The following is a 25,158-nucleotide window of genomic DNA, read 5'->3' as shown; positions in this document are numbered from 1 at the left end:
TCATCTGTTGGAAGCTGCTTCCTCCGTAGCTCACTTCCGCTGTCTCATATCGGAAATAGAATGAGGCAACTTAGTTATTTCAGTTTTGAGGTGGCTTGTGAGATGAGGTTAAGGATGGACTGGTACCAGTTGAGACCCCAACAAGTCTAGACACCTTCATAGATCTTGTTATCCATATTGTGAATTGTCTACCTGAGCAACAGGAAGAAAGGAGAGAGGCTTCACAACTGCTATTGGATTCCGCCACATCACTTGAGCCAATGCAGATAGACCTAACCCACTGGTAACTTGCCCCTGAAGAAACAGCACCTGCAGTGCCTTAACCTTTGTTACTACCGTGGTAAGCTAAGACACGCTATTTCCAGTTGCCTATGAGGAAAGATGATCAACAGGTCCCTCTTATCCCCTGTCAGTGGCCACAGAAACTGTTCTTCTCACGGTCATCGAGAGACCCTACAGTTTTTAGTGCCATCTGGTCCCCTCATTTCCCTCTGTTTCTGGATATATTGTGACTGGCCCTCCACAATTCCCTTACCAGCTTTCATGAATAAACAGTCGAATTTTTCTCAGAATTCTGCCAGTAGCACTTCTTAACACCAGGAAATGGCATGCGGTAGTTCCCCAGTGATCATGTGCACGGGTAGCTAGCCTCGCAGAGCTGTCCACTCCTCTTGGTCCTTGACTTCCATCCAAATACAGAGATTACAAGGATGTCTTTGGGGAAAAAAAACCTGCAGACACCTTGCCCTTGCACAGAGACTACGATTGCCCAATAGAGCTACTACCATGGGCAGACATTCCATTTGGGCATATATATGCCATGTCTGAGCCTGAACTAGCCACGCTGCACACATACCTTCAGGAGAACCTAGCCAAAGGCTTTATTTGTAAGTCCACTTGGCCTGTCAGTGTGTCAGTCCTCCTTCTGTTTAAAAGAAAAATGGAAGCTTCCAACTATGTGTGGACTATCTATCCCTGAATCAGGTCTTGTGATGATCAGATTACCTTTCCCAGACCTGAAGAAGAGCTTCCTGTAGCTTGAAAACTTAACAGAAGTGGATCCAATAAAAGATAATACTTTACCCATCTTGTCTCTCAAATATCCTGGGACCAACACGGCTGCAACTACATTTGCTTGTACAGATGAGTGCTAAATCCTCTTCCACCCACAAACTGACCAGGCTCATGAGGCTTTCAGCAACCTCTGCTGTCCACCTATGAGCACCGTTTTTGGTGAGGGATGTTGAATCCAAGTCAGTCAGCACCTCCTCCCCCTCTGCCATGGGTCTTAGTTGAATTGGGAAGGGGGAACTGGATAGGACATGACATCTACTGATTGCTTCTGCTGGCTAGGTTAGTGGTAGTGGTTCTGATCATTCCTTAGGCTTGGTCTGTGCTTAAAACTTAGATGTAGACACAGCTAGATCAACAGAAGAATCCTTCCTTTAACATAGCCACTGTCATGTGGGAAGGTGGGGTTCCTGCAGCGGGGGAAACTGTCTTCTGTCACTGTAGTCTGTGTTTTACACTACGGATTTATTGGTGTCATAGCTCCAGCACTCTAACTATGCTGCCCTAGCCCCTGTAGCATAGACAAGCCCTTAGTCTGGATAGCTGAGGTGTTTGGCTCATAGGGCTGAAGTAGATCAGATGTATGATCATCATTTGTAACCTTTTTAATATCTTTATTGAAGATAATAAAATTAACCTTCTGGGGTACATATTGAGCAAGGTGCGTGGGGTATTAACCCGTGTAATTTCCTTTAATATTAATGACAAGTAAGTGGCTGAAACTGTGCCCTTAAAGGCAGGTTAAAGGTGTTCCCAGCTCAGAGCAATACGTCTTATCTCACTTTGAAATGATGTCTGCATTGCTAATTCTTAACACTGGCCTCCATTAACTCTGACCTTTTTCATAGCCTCCTGTTCTGTGATGCTCCCTGAGCAATGAGGCATAAATATGAAATTCCACTCCATTTATTACGCACACGCCTTTGTTGGAGTTGCTCAACCACCCCCAGTTCTGTGACTGATAATTCCTTTGCATGATGCTTGAGCATCTTGGTGTGTTTTTATTTCCTAGGAATTGAGAACGGAATCCATTGCGAGACCTCTGGAGATAAACGAGACTGAAAAGGTGATGAAAATTGCTATCAAAGATGTTCTGGTAAGCTGTTCATTTATTTGCTTCATTATTAATTTTTATTCCACAGAATATCCATTCCAGCTGTCATTTGTGTAGGAAGAACAAGGTTCTTTTTTGCCAGCATCTAGGGATTGAAAAGCATGTATATGTATGGCTTGTATCACCCTTCAAGAGCAGTGTCAACAAATAGTCTAACTAGCTGCTTTAACAGTAATATTGAACTGCAGTCAGTTGCTCATATCATCCACCATGTCATTGCTACTGGCAAATGCATAAATATAAGTTCACCAAGGCAGAAGTTCATTTGTGTTTGCATCTCCCATCCATGTGAATGAAACATGGCTGTTGATGACATTTTTTTCATTGGGAAATTTGTTGGTTTTAAGACAAACTCAACCCTTTAATCAAGCAGGTTACTTTGTGTTGTGTAGGCCCATGTAGATGCATGCTACTGACTCCTGGTTGGTTTTTAGAAGCCACAGTCTGTTTATAGTGGTGCACTGGGCCAGCAGCAGCCCCTAGTCATTGGCTAAAAATTACAGAAGTGCCTTAAACACAATGAGCAAAGCAGTGCCTCCAGGATCTGGGGGATCTTTAGCACCCTTTAACAAAGCACAGCATACACTCAGTCTTCCCCAGCATCAAAATAGCATCTGTCTGCCATTGTGGAAGAGAGGTGGGACTCCTTTGCACACCCTTTGGACTAGACTTTCATGGTGCTTGGATACTGGGTAAACAAGGATTGTGTCTGGACCCTGCTCAACTTCACGGAGAGAAGAGAATCCCTACACATAGCCATCCATGCATGTGTATGGAAAGCTATAATCTATACGCTGGGCCACTATGATACTGTAATGAAAAACAGACACATGTATTAAAATATGAATAACGGTCTTTTGTGGGAAATAGATCTAGCAGATCTCTTTCTTTTACCCCCTTCAGTTTTCCATCTTCCGTGGAAATTTCCCCCCATCAAGGTTGGCTGATATAGTGTCCACTGAAGCCTGGCAATGCTACTCCAATCCTCCACCAGAAGGGGGTCACAAGACCATGATGACCCAGAGCACTCCCTCCCCAACCAAAGGCTGAGTGTCCCGCTTCTGCCACTCCTTTGTTTCTCTGAATGTCCAGGAGGTAGCTGAGCTGGGCAGGTCTCTTATGGTATGTTTGTACTGCAGTGTAAGCCTGTGCTTGAGCCCAGGCACAAGGCTAATCCCCCCTGCATCTATATACTGCAATTGCTCTGACCCAGGGCTTGGACCCAGGATCCCAGGACCCTGCAGGACCAGAGTGTCTGAGCTCAAGTCCAGCTGGGACCCAGGATCTGAGCCCTATTGCTTTGCAATGCAGCCACAGCCCTGCTTGACTCAACCCCCAGAGTCAGTAGATAGTATCCCACAATTCAGTTTGACAACTTCCTTAGTCCTCTCTATCCCAACAATCTGCAGTCCACTCTGTTGAAAACAGAAGCTCTCTTCCCTCTTGGCAAATGGCAGAAATTCAAATCAGCATTAAGCCAGCCTGTTCTGATCAGCATTCTGCAAGCACACTATTAGAGAAGGCCTCCTGGGTTTGCAGTGGAGAGTGAACTGATCAAGCTTTTTGTAAAGTGAGCTGCTTCCTGGTAATGTGCAAGGCGGGCACTAAAGCTTTCCCACAGTTCCTAGGGCTAGAGTGGTGCTGGGCTTTTTGGGATATATGGTTACTTTGACTTGGGTCTGTGCACTGCAGCGTGGATGCCAGAGCCCTTGGTTTGAACAGTGATCAGAATAATCTTAACTTAGGGTTAAAATACAGTGTAGAAGCTCCAGCCCAAGGTTCCCTAACACGGGTCAGCTGACTCGAGTCCCACTACCCCGGCGTTTACATTGCAGTGTAGACATACCTGTATTTTAAATTCTTCCACACTAGTTCACTTCAAAGAGAAGCATTCAGCACAAAGTTCTGTTTCCAAACTGGAGGTGGTGCTGACCCTGTATTTTAACTGGGAGAACATTTATCTTTAGATAGGTAGAATTTCAAAGTGACTGAACCTGAAGATTTTAACAAGAATTGTTTTTTAAATGGCCCCATCCTGTGATCCTGAATGGCAAGTGTCAGCTCTGAATGTTAATTGGTGAGGGACAAGCCAATATCTGGTGGGGGTCTGTTAATTGGCCAACAAAACAAGGCGCTACACTCAACTCAGTGGCATTTCTCTGTTTGATTGAAACACGATCAGTGGCAAAAGAGTTGGTACTGGTTGAGAAGAGCATGTGGTCAGGACACTTAGGAACGCACTGTGTCAGGGCAGTCTATCAAGTAGTCTCCACCAGTGGGATTCCATGAAACCCTGGCCATGCTAAAGTGGTCATCTAGTAGGCAGACCCCTAAAAAATAGGTATCAGTGCAAACACTGCTCATCCTGCTCTAGGATTGAAAACATCCCAGAAACATAGCTCCCCCTGCCAGCTTGGGTGTGGAGTAATCAAGCCCAAACAAATTAAATTATTGAATAGCCAACTGTATTTCCCCCCCACACACACTCTTCAGGTTTAAATAGCCATGCCAAATCCAATAGATACACAAGGTGATCTCTCCATCTGCTTTTCCTGCTGTTCACAGTCTATATGCATCCTGAATGTTGTTAATATGTATTGATATCCTAGGCCGTAGCTCCAATAAGCCAGTCTCGGCATATTAGAGTTGATAACTTCATGGGAAATATCAATAACTCAAACCTACCTCAGCTGGTTAGTTCCGGACCAATTAATGAAATGATCTACTCTAGCTGAACAGCAAATAATCTTCACTGCTGGAATTTCAACAAACGCATAGCTCTTTTTAATTAAACAACTTTCTGAACGATCAAAAAGTTTCAAAGGTGCAAATGCTTTGAACATACCCAGCACATTTTAACATGCGTGAAGGGGTTTTTTTCCCATTCTCTTCTTCTTTGCAGTAGAGTACGTAGCACTAGTCTGATTGCAATATATTTTTGAAAAAATGGCCATGGCAGGGCTAAGAAAAAAACAAAGAGATCAAGACCGATTAGATTCTTTTAAAATGTGATATTTGTCAGGAAGTAGTACTAGTCCTGGAGACGTTAGCAGGGCTGCTGCTGGGCAACAAAGAACTCTTGCTGCAAGAGGAATCCCAAGAGGCAATCTGTTTAAGGGAGACCAACTGCCTCCCTGAGCTCTAAGGAGCACAGAGACAGCACCCCCCTCATTGCACCCCTCCATGGGATGCAGCTTTCCTACCCTCACTCCAGCTGGCTCTGCTGAATGTTGGGTATGTTGGGGGACGGGGAGACAGAGCCATCACTGTACCTTCTGTCCACCTCTCCCCACCTTCTTTCAGGCATCGCGTGCCCCTAGAGGAGCCATGGCGCTGCATTACCCTAAATGCATTCCTTTTTCATAAGAATATAAGAACAGTCAAACTGGGTCAGGCCAAAGGTCCATCTAGCCCAGTATTCTGTCTTCCAACAGTGGCCAATGCCATGTGCTTCAGAGGGAATGAACGGAACAGGTAATCATAAAGTGATCCATCCCCTGTTACTCATTCCCAGCTTCTTGCAAATAGAGGCTAGGGACACCATCTCTGCCCATCCTACGTAATAGCCATTGATGGACCCATCATCCATGAATTTACCTTTAGTTCCCATATATGGGCCATGCAAGGGAGAAAAGACTATCTACTCCCTCCCCGCCACTGCATGCACACACAGCCAGGAAAAATCTGCATGCCTGGTAGTGTTTACAGGATTAGCCCTCTAATTTTTGTGCCACAATATACTTCATATGAGCATTGTCAGCCTTGGAAAACTGTTGTGAAAATGTACCTAGCTAGGCACCAAATATACTGGTGCCTTTGCCAGAATGATGATGATGGTGATAATGAAAAAACTATTTTTCTCGCCTGCCAAGAAATAGATTACTCTTCTTGGGCAAATGGGCTTATAGAATTTTGCAAGTCTGCCTAAACTGGCTGAATTGCAATTGCTTTGGGAAACATATCTTTGAAAATCCTCATTTTGAATTGTTAAAAATCTCAGCCATAGTGCTGCATCTGAGTAGAATTCTCCATTGAATTTCCTTTTCATTTAAGAAGAGGCAAACAGAAATGGAAGAGTCCTTGGATTGCATCTTCAAATAATTGCTTCTTTGAATGCATAATCACTGCAATAAACAGCCTTACAGGTAGACTACATCACAATTACAACAGCACCAGGCTCAGTTTAAATCTACTGTGTATTTGAATGCAGATTCACTTTGGTTTGGGAAGAATGAACCTAAAAAAGGCTCACTGGATGCTGTATATAGGAACTTCTCCCAGTGGGTGAATTTATTGGAACCAGCTGAGTGACCCTGGTTTGGCACAGGCAAACCTAATAATGGTTTGCAGTTGCAGCTGTAACAGTGCCTTTAGTCCAGAGGGTTCTTAAAGTGCTTTATAGTCATTGCACCTAGAAATCACTTTACCCACCACTGAAATGCAGGCCACTCTGGAGTGGGATATGACAGCTGTTCAAAATCGCAATATTGTGTAACGGTTGAGGACAAGAACTGAAGAATACACTATCCAGTTGAAACTGCAGAATCCATGCACAGAGGCCATATTTAGTCCCAAAACAATGGTGTTGGTTTACTTTCATGCAGTGTCAGTGCTGAGCAGTGCAGAATAATACTGTGTAATCCATGTCTAATCCCAGGATCAGAAAGAGGAAAAGAAAAAGCCAGCTGTTATGAGAACAGGATTTTCTCTGTAGTGTCCACAATAAATAGGTTTGATTTGTAAACAAGGTAATGACCTTTCTAATGCTGTCAGTGAGACCCATGATGTATGAGAAGCTAAATGATGATTGTAATAAGAGTGATAGGTTTCAGAGTGGTAGCCGTGTTAGTCTGTATCAGCAAAAACAACAAGGAGTCCTTGTGGCACCTTAGAGACTAACACATTTATTTGGGCATAAACTTTCATGGGCTAGAACCCACTTCATCAGATGCATGGAGTGGAAAATACAGGAGCAGGTATAAATACATGAAAAGATGTGAGTGTGACACTCAGGAGTGCTGGTGGAAGACTGATCTTTGCCTGAGCCTGATTGCATAACATGGCTCACGGTTACAAAATTCTGTGGTGACACAAGGTGCAAGATAATGCAGAATCAGGCCTGGAGTCTGAAAAACGATTGGAGTTACGCTTCTGCAGGACATGACTCAGCTACTCATTCTCTCTTTCAGGAACAAGTCCAGAAGACTAAGGACATGTTGAATAATGTGGCCTCTGATGAAGCTAACTTGGAAGCCAAGATTGAAAAGAGAAAACTGGAACTGGAAAGAAACCAGAAGCGACTACAGACCCTACAGAGTGTCCGGTAAAGACTATGTACCTTTTATCCACTGCAGAATTAGTATAACTGATGGTGAAGGGTATTCTTAATGCCCACTGTAGTGAAGACTGACTAGTCTTTAAAGAGTCCAAGAAATATGATGGCCTCTGGGGAGTGCAATAAATGTGGTGGTTTGCCACTGTAAAAATGCCTAGGCTGTAATAACTAATTTTCCAATCATCTGGTTTTGAAATTGACTAACATTTTGCTACTGTCAAGATGGAGAAAATGTTACTTTATTTTTAAATGGTCACTTGAACTTTTAAAAATGATCAGACTTTAAAAAAGTCATTAAACCCAGATGGTATCTGTGGGTGCAGATGCTCCTAGGAGAAATAATGGTGAAACATGCTGCTTGATTTCTAAGATGTTCCTAACTTTTCCAGCTGCTGGTAGGTAGTAGATGAAGAAACAGGTCATGAAGTATCCTTGGTTGGGGAAGAGTCATCTAGAGAGCATCCTGGACTGCCATGCAATCAAGGCACACACAGTCAGGCCTTAGATTTGGTTTCTAGCTTCAGTCATATTGGGATCTTGTATTGAGTATGAACAATTGCTTCATCTGTGATCTCGCTGATGAGAGAAAATAAGGAAATCCCAGGGTGTGGAAGTGCCTGCGTTATGTTTGTGTGTAAATGCTGTGATAAAAATCCTGTCTCTACCAGATGGAGGCACATGGGGTGGGCATGGACAGCAGAGCAGAACTGGTCTGTGTTGTACAAGAGCCTTCCTTCTGGCACAGGGTGACATGGTGGTTTATTGCTGATGGAGGATGGGCACACAGCCAGCCACATTATTAGGACAGTTCTGTTACAGAGAAATAACATATCCTGGCAAGCACAGATAGCAAGTAGAAGAACATGTGCTAACCTACTGTGGGGCTGGACCATGCCTGCTTTGAGGCATGGAGCTCTGATCAGCAAGAAAACTAAACTCTTGCTAGTGTTGTCCTTATTGCTAGGGGAAAATACTGCCTTTCTGCTTACATGGGTGGGTGTGGTGGAAGGCTGCTTACAATTTTCCTTTGTCCAAGCACACCTGTGCAACAGAGGGTAAGATTTTGCCCAGTGATTCTAGTGTCTTTAAAATAATGTGGCAAATTTAGAGTGAAGAGAGATGCTTTTTGGATTAGGCTAATAGTGTAGGAATACAGAGGGAACTAAAAAAACGAAAGAGCATGTTGCAGAGTTCTGCAGCTTCAAATAGTTTTGTTTTCTGTATTTTGTCTCTGGGCTGTCCAGACCAGCCTTTATGGATGAGTATGAGAAGATTGAGGAGGAGCTGCAGAAACAATATAGCAGTTATCTGGAAAAATTCCGTAATCTGGCCTATCTGGAACAGCAACTGGATGATCATCACAGGCTAGAGCAGGAGAGGTTTGAGGTAAGAGAGTTTTGTTTTTCCAGACAAAACATTAGCTTAGTTAAATGTACTTGTTTAACCTCTTTCCCCATCATGCAGGCCACTGTTTATTATCAAGCAATAGCCAAAAAGACTTCCATTGCCTCCTGCCGCTTCCCACAGCAGCATGCTATCAATTAATACATATCCTCAGAGCTGTCTCCACTGATGAGATCATCATTTTGTGTTGTCTCGTTTTGAACTGGAGCGATCTTGAGCAGACAAGGTAACGTACTTTTAGCTCATGAGTCAGTGGAGTTAAGCTATTAGATCAGCATCAGGCAACTGCTGTCTTTTCCAATCACTGTAACCTTTCCCCTATCGTCTTTTATTTCTCCTTTTATCTCTCACATACTTCCCAGGGTTCACAAAGAACCAATTTTCAGCAGTTCTGAACTCCTTCTTTCTAATTCTTTTAAAACCAATGGATGCATCTTGCAGTGCATGTATTTACAATTATCAGGTATTCTTTATTTCCTTTGGGCTTGTCTACATGGCAAGCATAGGTGCCAACTCCCATGGGAGCTCCCAGGCTGGAGCACCCATGGGGAAAAATTAGTGGGTGCTCTGCACCCACTGGCAGCCAAGCTCCCCCTGCCCCCACTCCCTCCTTGCCTCCTCCCCAGAGTGCGCTGCGTCCCCGCTCCTCTGCCTACCTCCCAGCACTTCCTGCCAGGCTGCTGCCAAACAACTGTTTGGCAATGCTTAGCACGCTCCAGGAGGGGCGGGAGGAGTGGGAACATGGTGCACTCAGGGGAGGAGGTGAGCCCAGGGCGGGGATTTGGGGAAGGAGTTGGAATAGGGGTAGGGAGGGGGTGGAGTTGGGGCGGGGACTTTGGGAAAGGGGTTGGAATGGGTGGGAAGGGGCAGGGCCTCATGGAACAGGTGGAGTGGGGGCAGGGCCGGGGGCAGAGGGAGGGGGTCAAGCAACCAGAGAAAAGAGGGGAAGTTGGTGCCTATGATGGCAAGCCAAGGTGTGAATCTACAGCTCACCAGCTTGCTTCACAGAAACATCTTGTGTGGACACTGCCACAGTGCAGTAGACGTGCCAGAGTGCAGCTTGGCGTACTACACTTTGCAAGCTGACTTTCACCATGCTGTTGTAGCAGTGTCCACACAGCATGTTAGGTTGAAGCAAGCTAGTAGAGTCACACCCTGACTTGCAGTGCAGAAACTTGTCATGCAGACAAACTCTTACTGTTTTCTCAATGCTTTGTCAATTAGTGTGTTTAATAGTCTCCTTGCACAAGGTTCTCCAACCTCCTCATTGTCATTCTCTTAATTGAAAACTGATCAAAAATAGCTCTTAAAAGTTTAGCCATTTTAGAGTTCCCCCTTATGCGGCCTTCATTCCTGTTGTGTTGGAATCTTGTGTGTTCCTGTGACTCTCTGAGTTGCATTAATTCAGTTTGCTTTCTCCCTTCCTTTTATATTTGGATTTCTTTCCTTCCTTCCTCCTTTTCCATTTCATATACAGGTTGCCGCAAATCTTTCACCAGTCATCCTTTCAGCCACTTGTTCCTTGTAGTTTGTGTTACTGCTACTGTCAATCTTTGGGCTTACTTCTTATCATTACTAGCCCAGGCTTTTTTTTATCCTTTATTTCACCCATAAATGTTTACTATTTCCACCCTTCACATCTGCCTATACTTCAGTATTTTGTGTATGTATTGTGAAGTGTTTTTGATACATAGAGCTTCCTTTTCTCAGACCTTAGTGTCTTGCATATAGAAAAGGAGTACTTGTGGCACCTTAGAGACTAACCAATTTATTTGAGCATAAGCTTTCGTGAGCTACAGCTCACTTCATCGGATGCATACTGTGCAAACTGCAGAAGACATTATATACACAGAGACCATGAGACAATACCTCCTCCCACCCCCTCTCCTGCTGGTAATAGCTTATCTAAAGTGATCACTCTTCTTACAATGTGTATGATAATCAAGTTGGGCCATTTCCAGCTTAAATCCAGGTTTTCTCACACTCCGCGCCCTCCCTCCCCCCCCACAAACTCACTCTCCTGCTGGTAATGGCCCAACTTGATTATCATACACATTGTAAGGAGAGTGATCACTTTAGATAAGCTATTACCAGCAGGAGAGTGGGGTGGGAGGAGGTATTGTTTCATGGTCTCTGTGTATATAATGTCTTCTGCAGTTTCCACAGTATGCATCCAATGAAGTGAGCTATAGCTCATGAAAGCTTATGCTCAAATAAATTTGTTAGTCTCTAAGGTGCCACAAGTCCTCCTTTTCTTTTTGCGAATACAGACTAACACGGCTGTTACTCTGAAACCTGTCTTGCATATGTAGATCATATCCTTCTTTGCCAGTACAGGTTGCCCCTACTCCTGGCAGAAATATTCTGCATTGAGGGGCTGTGCATGAGGTTATTGGTACTCAAAATATGTATGCATGTTAATTTTGCTTTTGCAGCATGAATTTGCATCCATTTGGGATCTGAAAATGAATAGTTACAGAATTTAGCCCCATATTTTTGTGTACCTTCCCCCATTGGCACCATCTTATCTTTGCTTGAGTCATGATGAAATTCCTTCTAATCTCTTTATGCTGTCCTCTTGCCCAGAAATCTGCCCTGAAAGTGTGTTTTGCATACTGCAGGTTTTTGTGTGGAAATAAGAATTGTAAGCAGCAGAGCACAGTTGATGAGGGAGGTTCGTAGGAAATGTAGGCTGTTTTATAACCATGGGGAAAACAAGGTCATTTAATAAAATCTGTGATTTCTGTCACAGTACAAAGTATTTCTGCATGCTGATTGGACAGCACTAGTAGAGCTGTCTTGCTACATTGTTCATATGAAGTATAAAAGAAGCTGTCTAAAAGATAACAAGGGTCTTGAAAAATTGGTGTACGATTCACAATTCAATCAAGGAGTTTGACGGGTTAGTAATCCATGTTATCCAGTTTCCCATTAGCTACCCTTTTTATCAGCATTATCGCTTTGGTCATTAGTCCATGTGTTTCTAATCCACAACCAACCTGGTATTTTCACCCCTTTGGTTTATAATGCTGTAGTCCATATGCGTATCCTTGGCAGAAAAGAAAGTACGTATGTCCCTGACTGAAAGAAAACTTGTAATGAAGCCTAAAATCTGATTTCTCCTTTCTGTTCAAATACTGTCAAATCTTTATACTGAGACTGGAAGTTTAACCCAATATGCCATTAGCCTTCTTGGCAACAAGGGCATACTGCTGACTCATATCCAGCTTCTCATCCACTGTAACCCCTAGGTCCTTTTCTGGAGAACTGCTGCCTAGCCATTCGGTCCCTAGTCTGTAGCGGTGCATGGGATTCTTCCGTCATAAGTGCAGCACTCTGCACTTGTCCTTCATAGAATCATAGAATATCAGGGTTGGAAGGGACCCCAGAAGGTCATCTAGTCCAACCCCCTGCTCAAAGCAGGACCAATTCCCAGTTAAATCATCCCAGCCAGGGCTTTGTCAAGCCTGACCTTAAAAACCTCTAAGGAAGGAGATTCTACCACCTCCCGAGGTAACGCATTCCAGTGTTTCACCACCCTCTTAGTGAAAAAGTTTTTCCTAATATCCAATCTAAACCTCCCCCACTGCAACTTGAGACCATTACTCCTCGTTCTGTCATCTGCTACCATTGAGAACAGTCTAGAGCCATCCTCTTTGGAACCCCCTTTCAGGTAGTTGAAAGCAGCTATCAAATCCCCCCTCATTCTTCTCTTCTGCAGGCTAAACAATCCCAGCTCCCTCAGCCTCTCCTCATAACTCATGTGTTCCAGTCCCCTAATCATTTTTGTTGCCCTTCGCTGGACTCTCTCCAATTTATCCACATCCTTCTTGAAGTGTGGGGCCCAAAACTGGACACAGTACTCCAGATGAGGCCTCACCAATGTCGAATAGAGGGGAACGATCATGTCCCTCGATCTGCTCGCTATGCCCCTACTTATACAATCTTGCCACAGATCATTTTATAAAATGTTAATTATTATTTTTACACATTTTTATTAATAACAGTTGAAAATAGCCGGTTGAACTGAAATGTTTTCTCCCTTCCTTAGTTGCTAGGGTTACTAATGTTTCTATTCCCTGATGCTTACAATGAGGGTATAACTTAAATGGAAGTTTCAGGGACTCAGCACCTCTGGAAACCAGTTGCAAATAACTTGGTATTTTTCCTGATTGCTGCTGCTACAAAGCCATATGTATCAAATAGCACAGCCCACTCCTCATTACTTAGCATGCAGTTCTCAGGCCTGGTGTTGGTAGCACCTAGGAAATTGATCCACTTGACAAAAAAGCCCAGATGGGGGAATACCAGGAATGGGGAAGGGAGATGGTGAGGATTAACAGCAGAAGGTGGGGAAGCAGTTATGCTAAAAGCAGACCCCACATTTAAAGAAAAAGATTGGCCAAAGATCTCCATCATCCCCATTCAGGGAAGCATCATTAACCAGTGCCTCTAGTACCACCACCTAGGTAGATTGTCAAAAGTGCTGAGCAGCCAAAACTCCAGCTGAAGTCCCCAGGCAATGCAGATTTTTAAAACTTCTGGAAATCAGAGTTTGGCCAGTGGGAGAGGAAGCAGAATTAGGCCTTTAAAATGAACTTCAGGCTTTCACTGCTAATCTCCTATTCTCAAACTTGGTGAAACAAATGACAGTGCAGTATTGCACCTCCTCAAGCATTACCTCCCTGCCATCCTAAAATACCTACTGTTGCTTTTCTCCATCCTCCTCCATCAGTCTGTTTGCTTTTCAGGTGATGCTTTAGCACCCTTGGCAATTTGTCACTAAAGTGGACAATTTATCTTATGCTTGAAAAAAAATTGCTCCAAGATTAGTATGATCTAACACTGTATGCTGTGTTGTAGCCATGTCGATCCCAGCATATTAGAGGGACAAGGTGGTTGAGGTAATAGCTGAAGAAAAACTCTGTGTAAGCTCGAAAGCTTGTCTCTCACACCAACAGAAGTTGTCTCTCTATGATCTAACACTGACAGTTTGGAAACGACAGTTGTTCTGGACTTTATCATCACTGTATCCTTTCCAGAACCAACAGAAGAAAAATGACTAAAGTGCTAATCCATTGCAATACTCACTCCCTTAAACTGTCAACACTTTTTCCTAAACACCACATTGATTTTCCAATTCTTATTTACCTTTTATTCTTCCAATCAAATCTTAACGATCTTTTGTAGGAGAAATGATTGTCAGTTCTTTTGTTGTGTTTCTGTGTGTTTTGTTTAAATAGCTTGCTAGTAAAAAGACCGACTGCAGTGTAATTAGATTAACTCAGTAGTAGAACCACTAGATGCCATTCAATACTGAGGACTGATTCCTACCCAACCTTCCTTGAACAAATGAATGTTTTATAGGATGAAATCTCACTCCAGGCTAGAGACTGGTTGAATAATGAGACTGTAATTTCTAGTGCACTTAGGGCATGTCTACACTACCCGCTGGATTGGCGGGTAGCGATCAATCTATCGGGGATCGATTTATCACGTCTAGTGTAGACGCGATAAATCAATCCCCGATCACTCTGCCGTCGACTCTGGAACTCCACCACGGCGAGAGGCGGAAGCGGAGTCGACGGGGGAGTGGTGGCTGAATCCACTGTAGAAGCAGTGTTTTAGGCTTTTCAGATTTAAGGCCTTGGAACCTCTCTATAGCCCATATGAGATGCCTAACTTTTCTCTGCCTTTTAAAATGCAACTGGTGACTGAGCAAAACTGGTGTAAAGGAAAAAGGCAAGTTTTTGAATTGAACGCAGTTATATGGCATCATTTTATAATAAATATGCTGTTTAGAGTCAGAGAATTTAAGGCCAGAAGGGAGCAGTAGATCATCTAGTCTGACCTCCCGTCTATCACAGGCCACCGACACTACCCAACACCCACACACTAAACCCAACAACTGAAATTAGACCAAAGTATTACAGCCCTCAGGACACTAAGGATACATCTAAACTGCAAAAAAAAAAAACCTAAAAAAAAAAAAAACAGTGGCAGTGAGTCTCAGATCCCGAGTCAACTCAATCAGGCAGCTTGGGTTCTCAATACTGGGCTAAAAATAGCAGTGTAGACATTTGGCGTGGGCTGGAGCCTGGGCTCCAGGACTCTTCCCCCTTGCCAGGTTTCAGAGCCTGGGTTCCAGCCTGAGCTCAAATGTCTAAACTGTTATTTTTAGCCCTTTAGCATGAGCCGTGCACTCCAAGTCAGTTGACTTGGGCTCTGAGATTCACTGCTGCAAGTTTTTTTTTGTGAAGTGTAGATATACCCTTGGCTATTATCTGCTACAGACAGAGAATGGACGGGAGGGAGGGACGGGGATGCACCAATGCCTGACACCCCGCCAATGCCAGGACATTGATTAAGTGAGAGAGATTCAGATGATCCTGGTAAGGGAACCACACCCCATGCTGCTAATGAAGGCAAACAAACCCAAGGTCAGGGCCAATCTGATCTGGTGATAGTTCTTTCTGGAGTGTACAAATGGTTTTCAGTTGGACTATGAGCATGTGAGCAAGATCCAACCAGCTAAGCACCCTAGAGAGAGAGTGCTCAGAGACAACACAGAGCACTGCCCCCGCCCCCGGTCTGGTGACCCATCTCTAGGTGTGGCCATTCACAGAATCATAGAATATCAGGGTTAGAAGGGACCTCAGGAGGTCATCTAGTCCAACCCCCTGCTCAAAGCAGGACCAATCCCCAACTAAATCATCCCAGCCAGGGCTTTGTCAAGCCAGGCCTTAAAAACCTCTAAGGATGGAGATTCCACCACCTCCCTAGGTAACCCATTCCAGTGCTTCACCACCCTAAGTTTTTCCTAATATCCAACCTAAACCTCCCCCACTGCAACTTGAGACCATTACTCCTCATTGAGTCATCTGCTACCATTGACAACAGTCTAGATCCATCCTCTTTGGAACCCCCTTTCAGGTAGTTGAAAGCAGCTATCAAATCCACCCTCATTCTTCTCTTCCGCAGACTGAACAATCCCAGTTCCCTCAGCCTCTCCTCATAAGTCATGTGTTCCAGTCCCCTAATCATTTTTCTTGCCCTCCACTGGACTTTTTCCACATTCTTCTTGTAGTGTAGGGCCCACACTACAAGATTCCTGATGCTTCAAAAGAAGGAGACAAAAATAAAACCAGAATACACTGTGGAATCCCTTCTGAACCCTGCAGGTGACAAGCTGAAGTCTAAAGCATAACATTTTAGGATCATCTGATGTGAACCAGATGGGACCCTCAAGGCAGGCTAACCCTGCCCCCCACTGTCATAAGCAACCCCGTCATAGAACCCCATTCAAGTTGTCCATCTCTCTCTTAAAACTAATTGTTTGTCCCCACAGCTCGTAGTGGGAGGCTGTTCCAGAACCTCACTCCTCTGATGGTTAGAGATCTTCTACTATCCAGTTTGAATTTTATTTTTGGCCAGTTTATACCCATTTGTTCTTGTGCTAATATTGTCTTTAGCTTAAATAGTAGCTCTTCATCCTCCCTCGTGTATTTATAGAGAGTGATCATATCCCCTCCCGGCCTTAGTTTTGCTAAGCTAAACAAGTCAAGCTCTTCCAGTCCTCTCCATTCACCTGATCATCCTAGCTCTTCCAATTTGAAGCGTTGTATCAACCTGTTCTAATTTCAATTGATCTTTCCTGAACATGAATGACCAGAATTGTACACCATAATCCAGACGAGGTCTTACCTGTGTCTTGTACAATGTCATTAATATTTCTGTAGCTTTTTTGGAAATGCCTCACTTGATGCATCCTAGGGTCACATTTGCCTTTTTCGCAGCCATACCACACTGGTGGCTCCTAGTCATCCTGTGATTGACCAACACACCAAAGTCTCTACTACTTATTTACCACTTTTACTTGCTCTCCTTCTCCCTTTTCAGCCATCAAAGCATGGACAGAGTGTGTCTTTTCAAAATAGTTCTTTCCTTCTCCTTCAACTATCGTCACCTAAGAGACTACCTCAGAAAACTTTCTTCTAGGCCATTCTCTAGGTTGCTGCCATCAGTTGTCCATTTGGGAGTGCCAGTGTACTGGATGGTGGTTCTTGTACTCCCTCTCCAGAAGCAGTCGAGGCCATTGTGAAGGTAATGCACCTGCCCTTCACCAGCATAAGGAATGGGAGTCCTAAAGTCATTGCTAAGCCAGCGTCTCTGCCACAGCATCACTAAAACAACCCTACACTGTCCTGGCAATTTTTAGAGTTACATCTTCTAGGTGGTTCCAAAAAGGAGCTCGTTACTGCTCTGGGGGTTTAGCAGCTAGTGAATGGATCTCTATGAATAGATCTATGCCGTCTGAGGCAGTGTGGTCCAGGGGATAGGGTAGGATGCTGAATAACGAGTTAGGAGACGTGGTTTCAGTTCCCTGTTCTGACATTGACTCACTGTGTGACCTGCACAAGTAACACAAACTCAGGCTGCGTCTGCAGAGGCAAGCAGGGGCACTGGCTATCTGGGCCAAGTACATACTGTCCGGCTCAGGCGGGTTTGTACTCGTCGCTGCCCATGCTACCCCAGCTACACTACTATTTTTAGTGAGCTACTGTAAGTGTGCCTGTACAAGCTGGGAATCACACCCCTAGCTCCAAGTCTAGACATACCTAGAGTGTGTCTCATTTTGTCTTTTGTAGAAGAAGGGTTTTAATGTTTACTGACCTTGGTAAAGTGTTTGAGATCAATAGGAGAAAACACTGTAAGTGCTAAGCTTTAATAAAAGCTTCTAATAATATACAAGTTGAACCTGGGATCACCCTTAATAGGCAACTTCTTATTAATAGACTAACCCAAGGAAACCACAAATATATTGAGTACATTTCTACTCCACCACTGTTAGAAGGACATCTTCATTTAACCATTGATTTCTCATCAGGGCCTTGGGTAGTCACTTAAAACACATTTCACTATTTTGAATGCAGCTGTCACGGTGGTCTCTGAGTGGAATCTCTGGCCTTGATTCAATTCTGTTCATTCTGTGCTTTTGGTAAATTTTGCAGTGAACTGTCCTATTTGAAATATTTAATCTGGAAATACCCATCACACAACATCCTTGTTACAGCAGCCAGACAGAAGGTTAATGTAAAAAGCATTTGGTTATAGTCTTCAGTTCTCTATCTAAGCACATTTATATCATGTATATTTAGTAGCATTCTTATGGGCACCAGGAGACCACTCCACTCCAGTGTAGCTAAATGTTACTGAATATCAGATTTAAAAGTAGGCAGAGAAATCTTAATTACTAATTGCTTCTATTTTGGCAGTGCTTAGTCTGGTTTGTAAGTATGATGATGTTGGAGTGCAGCTCCTCATTTTCCTGTCCTATGGGAAAGATATTTCAGGAGTTAAACTCTTCACCATATAGTTCAGCACACAATAAAACATAAATATTAATACATGCTGTAATTGTCTGAATGAAGCAAGGTCTTACACTCAGTTCCATGGCATTTCTCTGTGTCTGTTTGTCTGTGACATGATAACTTTTGAACACTATGTCTGCTCAGAAAGCTTTTGGGAAAAAGCAGAAAACTGGAAGGAGGAAATAGGGGACACACGGAACCTTTTGTATCCAGTTAGCAGATTTCCCCTCTCCTTCAACCACCCAGTTACCTATAAAATCAAAGAAACAGTTGATAACAGCCAATAACACCTTTCAGGATAAGAATACCCTGCCCATCTTCCCAATACAGTTTACAAATGCTGATGCCCTGAGCCACATATCTTCCAGATAGAAAGAAAAGAGATAAGAATGGGGAGCACAAGGGGGGGGAATGGGGAGCACACAGAATCCCTGGGCCTGGGGTGAGAAATGGAGGACCCTGCCATGTGGAGTGAGTGGGGACTGAGGGGCACACAGTTCTCCTGGTAGGGGAAATGGGGGACCCTAGTGTGGGAGGGGGAATGAGAGACCGCTTGGCATGCAGGACAGTGATATAGGGGACACACAGAGTCCCTACCATATGGGGAGAGAATGGGAGACAGTGGCATGGGGGGCACAAATAGCCCCAGGCATCGGGGGCAAGTGGGGAATAGGGGACACGCAGAACCCCTAGCATGAGAGAGGCAGTGGGAGGGGCTGCAGGAAATCCCTGAAACAGGGGGTTGGGAAGGTGGCACACAGGTGTATGGGTGTGTCCAGGTGTGTGGGAGGGGGGAGGAATACAGTGAGCCCCCCGGTGTGTGTGTGTGTAATGCATTTGACCTACAGAAGCCAGAAAGTGTGCAATCCTCCAGGACAGTGGTTTTCAACCTTTGTTCATCTGTGGACCTCTACAAAATTTCGAATGGTGGTGCAGACCCCTTTGGCAGTCTTAGACATAGTCTGCGGACCCCCAGGGGTCCATGGAATACAGGTTGAAAACCACTGACCTAATACTATTATGCCAACTAATTAGACTCATAAATGCACATCTAACTGACCCCATAGTAGTTACATGTACATGCTTCTGGCATTCATTTCTATGGTGTCCTCCATAAAAAGCGCCACAAAGAGAGTTTACAGGAAGTGAATTATTGACTAAAAAAAAAAAGGGGGAAGGCTAAAACTAGATATAAAGGCTTTAAAATAGGGCTGTCAATCGCAGTTAACACCTACGCTTAACTGAAAACAAAATTAACGCATTAATTCTTTTAATGTGTTAATTGTAATACCTGTTGGGAGGGAAGGAGGCATTCATGGTGGTGGGGCTGAAGGCCCAGCCTGGAGCTGCAGAGGTGGTGAGGGTGTTGAAACCCTAGCCCGCAGTGCCGCCAGGAGTGTGCGTGTGGTGTGTGTGTGTTTAAACCCCAGCTCCGCGGGTGGCAGGGGACAGAAGCCCCAGCCAGCAGCTCTGTGGGTGGTGGGGGCTGGAACCCCGTGCCCTAAGAGCAGCTGAAATCCTGAGCTCTGCACCCCAAGAGGGGCTAAAGCCACATGCTCCGAGCCCTGAGAGGGGTTGAAGCCCAGAGCCCCCAGCCCTGAACCTACATTTGAAAATATAGGAAACCTCTAAAAGTATTTAAATAAATGATATGCTAAATATTGTTTAACAGTGCAGTTAAAACTGTGATTAATCACAATTAATGTTTTAATCACTTGACAACCCTAATTTAAAGTGACTCAGTGACTCAAGGAAGGGTGGGTGGGGCAGAGAGATTTCCAGATGTGGAGCACTAGTTTGGGGGAAGGGATAGAGGAGGGAACTAAGATTGGTGGAGCTGGTAGGAGGATTCTCATATGGACTGTAGGTCAGAGAGCCCCTGTGGGAAGGAAAAGAGTTTTGAATTATAGTACATCAAAAAGGGACAAGCAACCAGTGAAGGTAATGGAAGATAAAGATGATACAGATCCCATTTCTGAAGTGAATGAATGCTGTCAGATTTGACTTTTTGACTTCCTACAGCAGTAACACCCATACACTGACTAAAAAAGTATGTCCACTTAGCCCTGGTCTACACTACGGGGTTAGGTCGAATTTAGCCGCATTAGGTCGATTTTAAAATGAATGCGTCTACACAACACAACCCCGTTCTGTCGACCTAAAGGGCTCTCAAAATCGACTTCTGTACTCCTCCCCAGCGAAGGGAGTAGCGCTAAAATCGACCTTGCTGGGTTGAATCTGGGGTAGTGCAGATGCAATTCGATGTTGTTGGTCTCCGGGAGCTATCCCAGAGTGCTCCAATGTGACCGATCTAGACAACACTTTGAACTCCGATGCACTAGCCAGATACACAGGAAAAGCCCTGGGAAATTTTGAATTTCACTTCCTGTTTGGTCAGCATGGCAAGCTCAGCAGCACAGGTGACCATGCAGCCCCCGCAGAATCACAAACGAGCTCCAGCATGGACCGAAAGGGAGACACTGGATCTGATTGCTGAACGGGGAGAAGGATCTGTGCAGGCCGAACTCCAATCAAAAAGAAGAAATACTAATATGTATGCCAAAATCGCACAGGGCATGGTGGAGAGAGGCTACAACAGGGACACACAGCAGTGCTGCGTACCAGTTAAGGAGCTCAGAAAAGCCTACCAAAAGACAGAGGAGGTAAACGGTCACTCCGGGTCAGAGCCCCATATATGCCTCTTCTATGAACAGCTACATGCCGTTCTAAGGAGGGACCCTACCATTACCCCACCCACTGTCCATGGGCACCTGCAAGAGGGGAGTCTCACGCAACAGAGAGGAGGATTTTGTAGATGAGGAAATGAATGCTCATAATCGGCCACCAGGCTATTTGCCTCAACCTCCTACCGCACTATAAACGTCTCCCCCTTACTCTCACAGATATTATGGAGCACACAGCAAGCAGCAATAACAATGGGAATGTTGGTTGCGCTGAGGTCTAACCTAGTCAGCAAACAGTGCCAGCGAGTTTTTAAATGTCCAGAGGCACATTCTACCACCATTCTGTATTTGCTCAGCCTATAGTTGAACTGCTCCTTACTGCTGTCCAGGCTACCTATGTACGGCTTCATGAGCCATGGAAGCAAGGGGTAGGCTGGGTCCCCAAGGATAACTACTGGCATTTCAACATCCCCAACGGTAATTTTCTGGTCTGGGAAGTAAGTCCCTTCTTGCAGCTGCTCGAACAGCCCGAAGTTCCTAAAGATGCAAACGTCATGCACTTTTCCCGGCCATCCCACATTGATGTCGGTGAAACATCCCTTGTGATCCACCAGTGCTTGCAGCACCATTGAGAAGTACCTCTTCGGTTTATGTACTGGTTGGCAAGGTGGGCCAGTGCCAAGATGGGGATATGTGTTCCATCTGTTGCCCCACCACAGTTAGGGAACCCCATTACAGCAAAGCCATCCACTATAACCTGCAGATTTCCCAGAGTCACTACTCTTGATAACAGAACATCAATGATTGCATTGGCTGCTTGGATCACAGCAGCCCCCACAGTAGATTTACCCACTCCAAATTGATTCCCGACTGACCGGTAGCAGTCAGGCGTTGCAAGCTTCCACAGGGCTATCGCTACTCGCATCTCAACTGTCAGAGCAGCTCTCATCTTGGTATTCCTGTGCTTCAGGGCAGGGGAAAACAACTTACAAAGTTCAAGGAAAGTGGCCTTACGCATGCGAAAATTTCACAGCCACTTTGAATTATTCCATACCTGCAACACTATGCGGTCCCACCAGTCTGTGCTTGTTTGCCGGGCCCAGAATTGGCGTTCCACTGTATCAACCACTGGCGCCATGATGTCCCAATTGCCACAGCCCGTGCTTTCAGGAACGTCTGTGTCCATGTCCTCCTCACAATTGTCCTCCTGCTGGAGTTTCTTAGCCAGGTTCTGCACATACTGCAGGATAATGCGCGAGGTGTTCACAATGCTCACAACAGCAGCAGTGAGTTGAGCAGGCTCCATGCTTGCCATGCTATGGCGTCTGCACGGGTAACCCAGGATAAAAGGCACGAAACAATTGTCCGCTGTTGCTTTCACAGAGGGAGGGAGGGTGGGGAGACTGACGACATGTACCCAAAACCACCCGTGACAATGTTTTTGCCCCATCAGGCATTGGGAGCTTAACCCAGAATTCCAATGGGCAGCGGAGACTGCGGAAACTGTGGGATAGCGTCGTGAGTCGATGCTAGCCATGGTATTGAGGGCGCACTCCGACAACTTAATGCGCTTAGTGGGGACATACAAAATCAACTGTATAAAATCGATTTCTAAAAATCGACTTCTATAAAATTGACCTAATTTTGTAGTGTAGACATACCCTTAAAGTGAGTTCTATATATACTGCCCTTTAGCTTCATGAAGTATCTTCTTGTTGTGATAATGTTATGGAAGAAGTAAGATGAAAGGGCTGATCAGTTTTCAGTCTGCACTTACTTTCCCTGCATTTGCTAGTTTGTGTGCACTATTAATATTCCCTTAAAGTACTGTTGATGTGTGAATTATGAAATAGAAATCAGACTAGCCTAAAATTCATTAAGACTAAGGAACAACCGTATGTAAAATTCTGAGTCACAGAGGTCAATATGGAATCAAAATCATTCAGAGAAACCATTTTAGTGTAAGTGATATAAAAACCAAGAAAACTCATTAAAAGAAAAAGTTCTAGTTAGTCTTGCATACTTCTGATCTCCCTGGTTGTTGGAACTATGTTGCACAGAATGACATGAATAGGTTGTATAATAATGTTGTATTTTGAGTTTAGGACTCTGAAATTTTACCTACACTAGCTCTTTTGTGGCAAAACTTTTGTCGGTCAGGGTGTGAAAAATTATGGTTTAATTATGCCGGCGGGAGAGCTCTCGCCTATCAGCACAGAGGGGGTACACAGGAGACTTTACAGTGACACAGCTGCAGCAGTACAGCTGTGCCTCTGTAAGGTTTGTAGTGTAGACATAGCCTTAGTCTCCACTGCCAAGCACTTTGTCGCCATTTGCACCAGTGCAAAGTGGCTGTAAAACATGAACATTTGATTTAGTTGCATTTACACCCACTTTTCACAGGTGTAAATGATTCCGTAAAGGGGAACAGGGACTTCAGTTTCTAGTGGCTAAATAATCCTCAGATTATTGGTTGTATAGAAATAACTGCTAGATTACAATTCTGTTGTGAATATGAACTCCCAGTTAAAGTTCTTACGTACAAGCTGTTCTCTCAGAGTCTTGTTTTGCAAATATACGGTGCGTTGTCTATTAGTATGAATTACCCTACTTCATGTGATGTACTTTTCTGAAGGACGCATGAACATCATCAAGGGTCCTTCGTGAGGCATTCTAGCATCCAGACACCAGTGGGCCAAATCCTGAGTCATGCACTTTCAGGACCACTAGAGTGAGATCAGGCTCTGGGTTTAAGGAGGGAAAAAGAAATTTCTACCCAGGAGCTGCTATACAGAGCCTCTGTGGCTATTGAGCTCCACCTCCTATTGACTCAAAGGTGTAGCCAGAGGTTTGACTATACTCACAGTTCATTCTTAAAAATGTTCAATAGACCAAGTAACTGAACATAGCCAAATGTATTGTCTAAAGACAAAGCAGTATCATACAAAAAGGAGACCTATATACTTTTCTTCTGGGAAGCATTTCTTATCTCGCAGCATGTTCACCTTACACAGAAGGTGTGCTCAGAGATGTTCATTTCAGCTAGTAGTAGTATAATAAGGTTTTGAAAATTACAAAACTATTTACAGGTTACTAAAACCAACCCCAACAGTTCGTAACAGTTCCTGTACTTGTTGTTTTGTTCTGTACTTTTCTTATCTCTGTTTTGGATACTACATTCCATACCAGTTGGGCATAGAGGTGCTAAGATACAACATTTATGGATGATGGCATTGACATGCTTCTTGTTTTCTAATACGAAAGCTGACTTCAGCTTTGCAAAGTATTGTGGGATACCTGATGTGAGAGGCTGACAATATCCTGCAAAATTCCAGACAATCCTAATGATCACCATATATGGGTTAGGGAAAGAATTTTTCCCCAGGTGAGATTGGCAGAGACCCTTGGGAGTTTTCGCCTTCCTCTGCAGCATGGGACACAGGTCACAGGAGTGAAATCAGGAAGGCCAAATCACACCTGGAGTTGCAGCTAGCAAGAGATGTTAAGAGTAACAAGAAGGGTTTCTTCAGGTATGTTAGCAACGAGAAGAAAGTCAAGGGAAGTGTGGGCCCCTTACTGAAATGAGGGAGGCAACCTAGTGACAGAGGATGTGGAAAAAGCTAAGGTACTCAATGCTTTTTTTGCCTCTGTCTTCACAAACAAGGTCAGCTCCCAGACTAAGCACTGGGCAGCACAGCATGGGGAGGAGGTGACCAGCCCTCTGTGGAGAAAGAAGTGGTTCAGGACTATTTAGAAAAGTTGGACGAGCACAAGTCCATGCGGCCGGATGCACTGCATCTGAGAGTGCTAAAGGAGTTGGTGGATGTGATTGTAGAGCCATTGGCCATTATCTTTGAAAACTCATGGCGATCAGCGGAGGTCCCGGATGACTGGAAAAAGGCTAATGTAGTGCCCATCTTTTAAAAAGGGAAGAAGGAGGATCCAGGGAACTACAGGCCAGTCATAGAATCATAGAATATCAGGGTTGGAAGGGACCTCAGTAGGTCATCTAGTCCAACCCCCTGCTCAAAAGCAGGACCCATCCCCAATTAAATCATCCCAGCCAGGGCTTTGTCAAGCCTGACCTTAAAAACTTCTAAGGAAGGAGATTCCACCACCTCCCTAGGCAACGCATTCCAGTGTTTCACCACCCTCCTAGTGAAAAAGTTTTTCCTAATA

The 25,158-nt window shown here is 44.4% G+C and overlaps 1 protein-coding gene across 4 annotated transcripts in view; it reads left to right on the top strand.

Annotated features, from left to right (window-relative positions):
* The window catches only part of CLUAP1 (clusterin associated protein 1), a 165,765-nt gene that overhangs the window by 54,256 nt on the left and 86,351 nt on the right, over nucleotides 1-25,158 (top strand). For all 4 annotated transcript variants that reach the window (XR_012161187.2, XM_073362813.2, XM_073362811.2 and 1 more), the window contains exons 6-8: nucleotides 2,084-2,167; nucleotides 7,375-7,508; nucleotides 8,765-8,906. Coding sequence is in view for 3 of the 4 variants with exons in the window: in XM_073362813.2 (XP_073218914.1) it covers nucleotides 2,084-2,167; nucleotides 7,375-7,508; nucleotides 8,765-8,906 (360 nt within the window). In the remaining variant the exon portion in view is untranslated. The remainder of the gene's footprint in view (nucleotides 1-2,083; nucleotides 2,168-7,374; nucleotides 7,509-8,764; nucleotides 8,907-25,158) is intronic.

This window comes from Lepidochelys kempii, chromosome 10, assembly GCF_965140285.1.
Source record: "Lepidochelys kempii isolate rLepKem1 chromosome 10, rLepKem1.hap1, whole genome shotgun sequence".
Lineage (NCBI taxonomy): Eukaryota > Metazoa > Chordata > Testudines > Cheloniidae > Lepidochelys > Lepidochelys kempii.
This window is presented reverse-complemented; position numbering and strand designations above follow the sequence as displayed.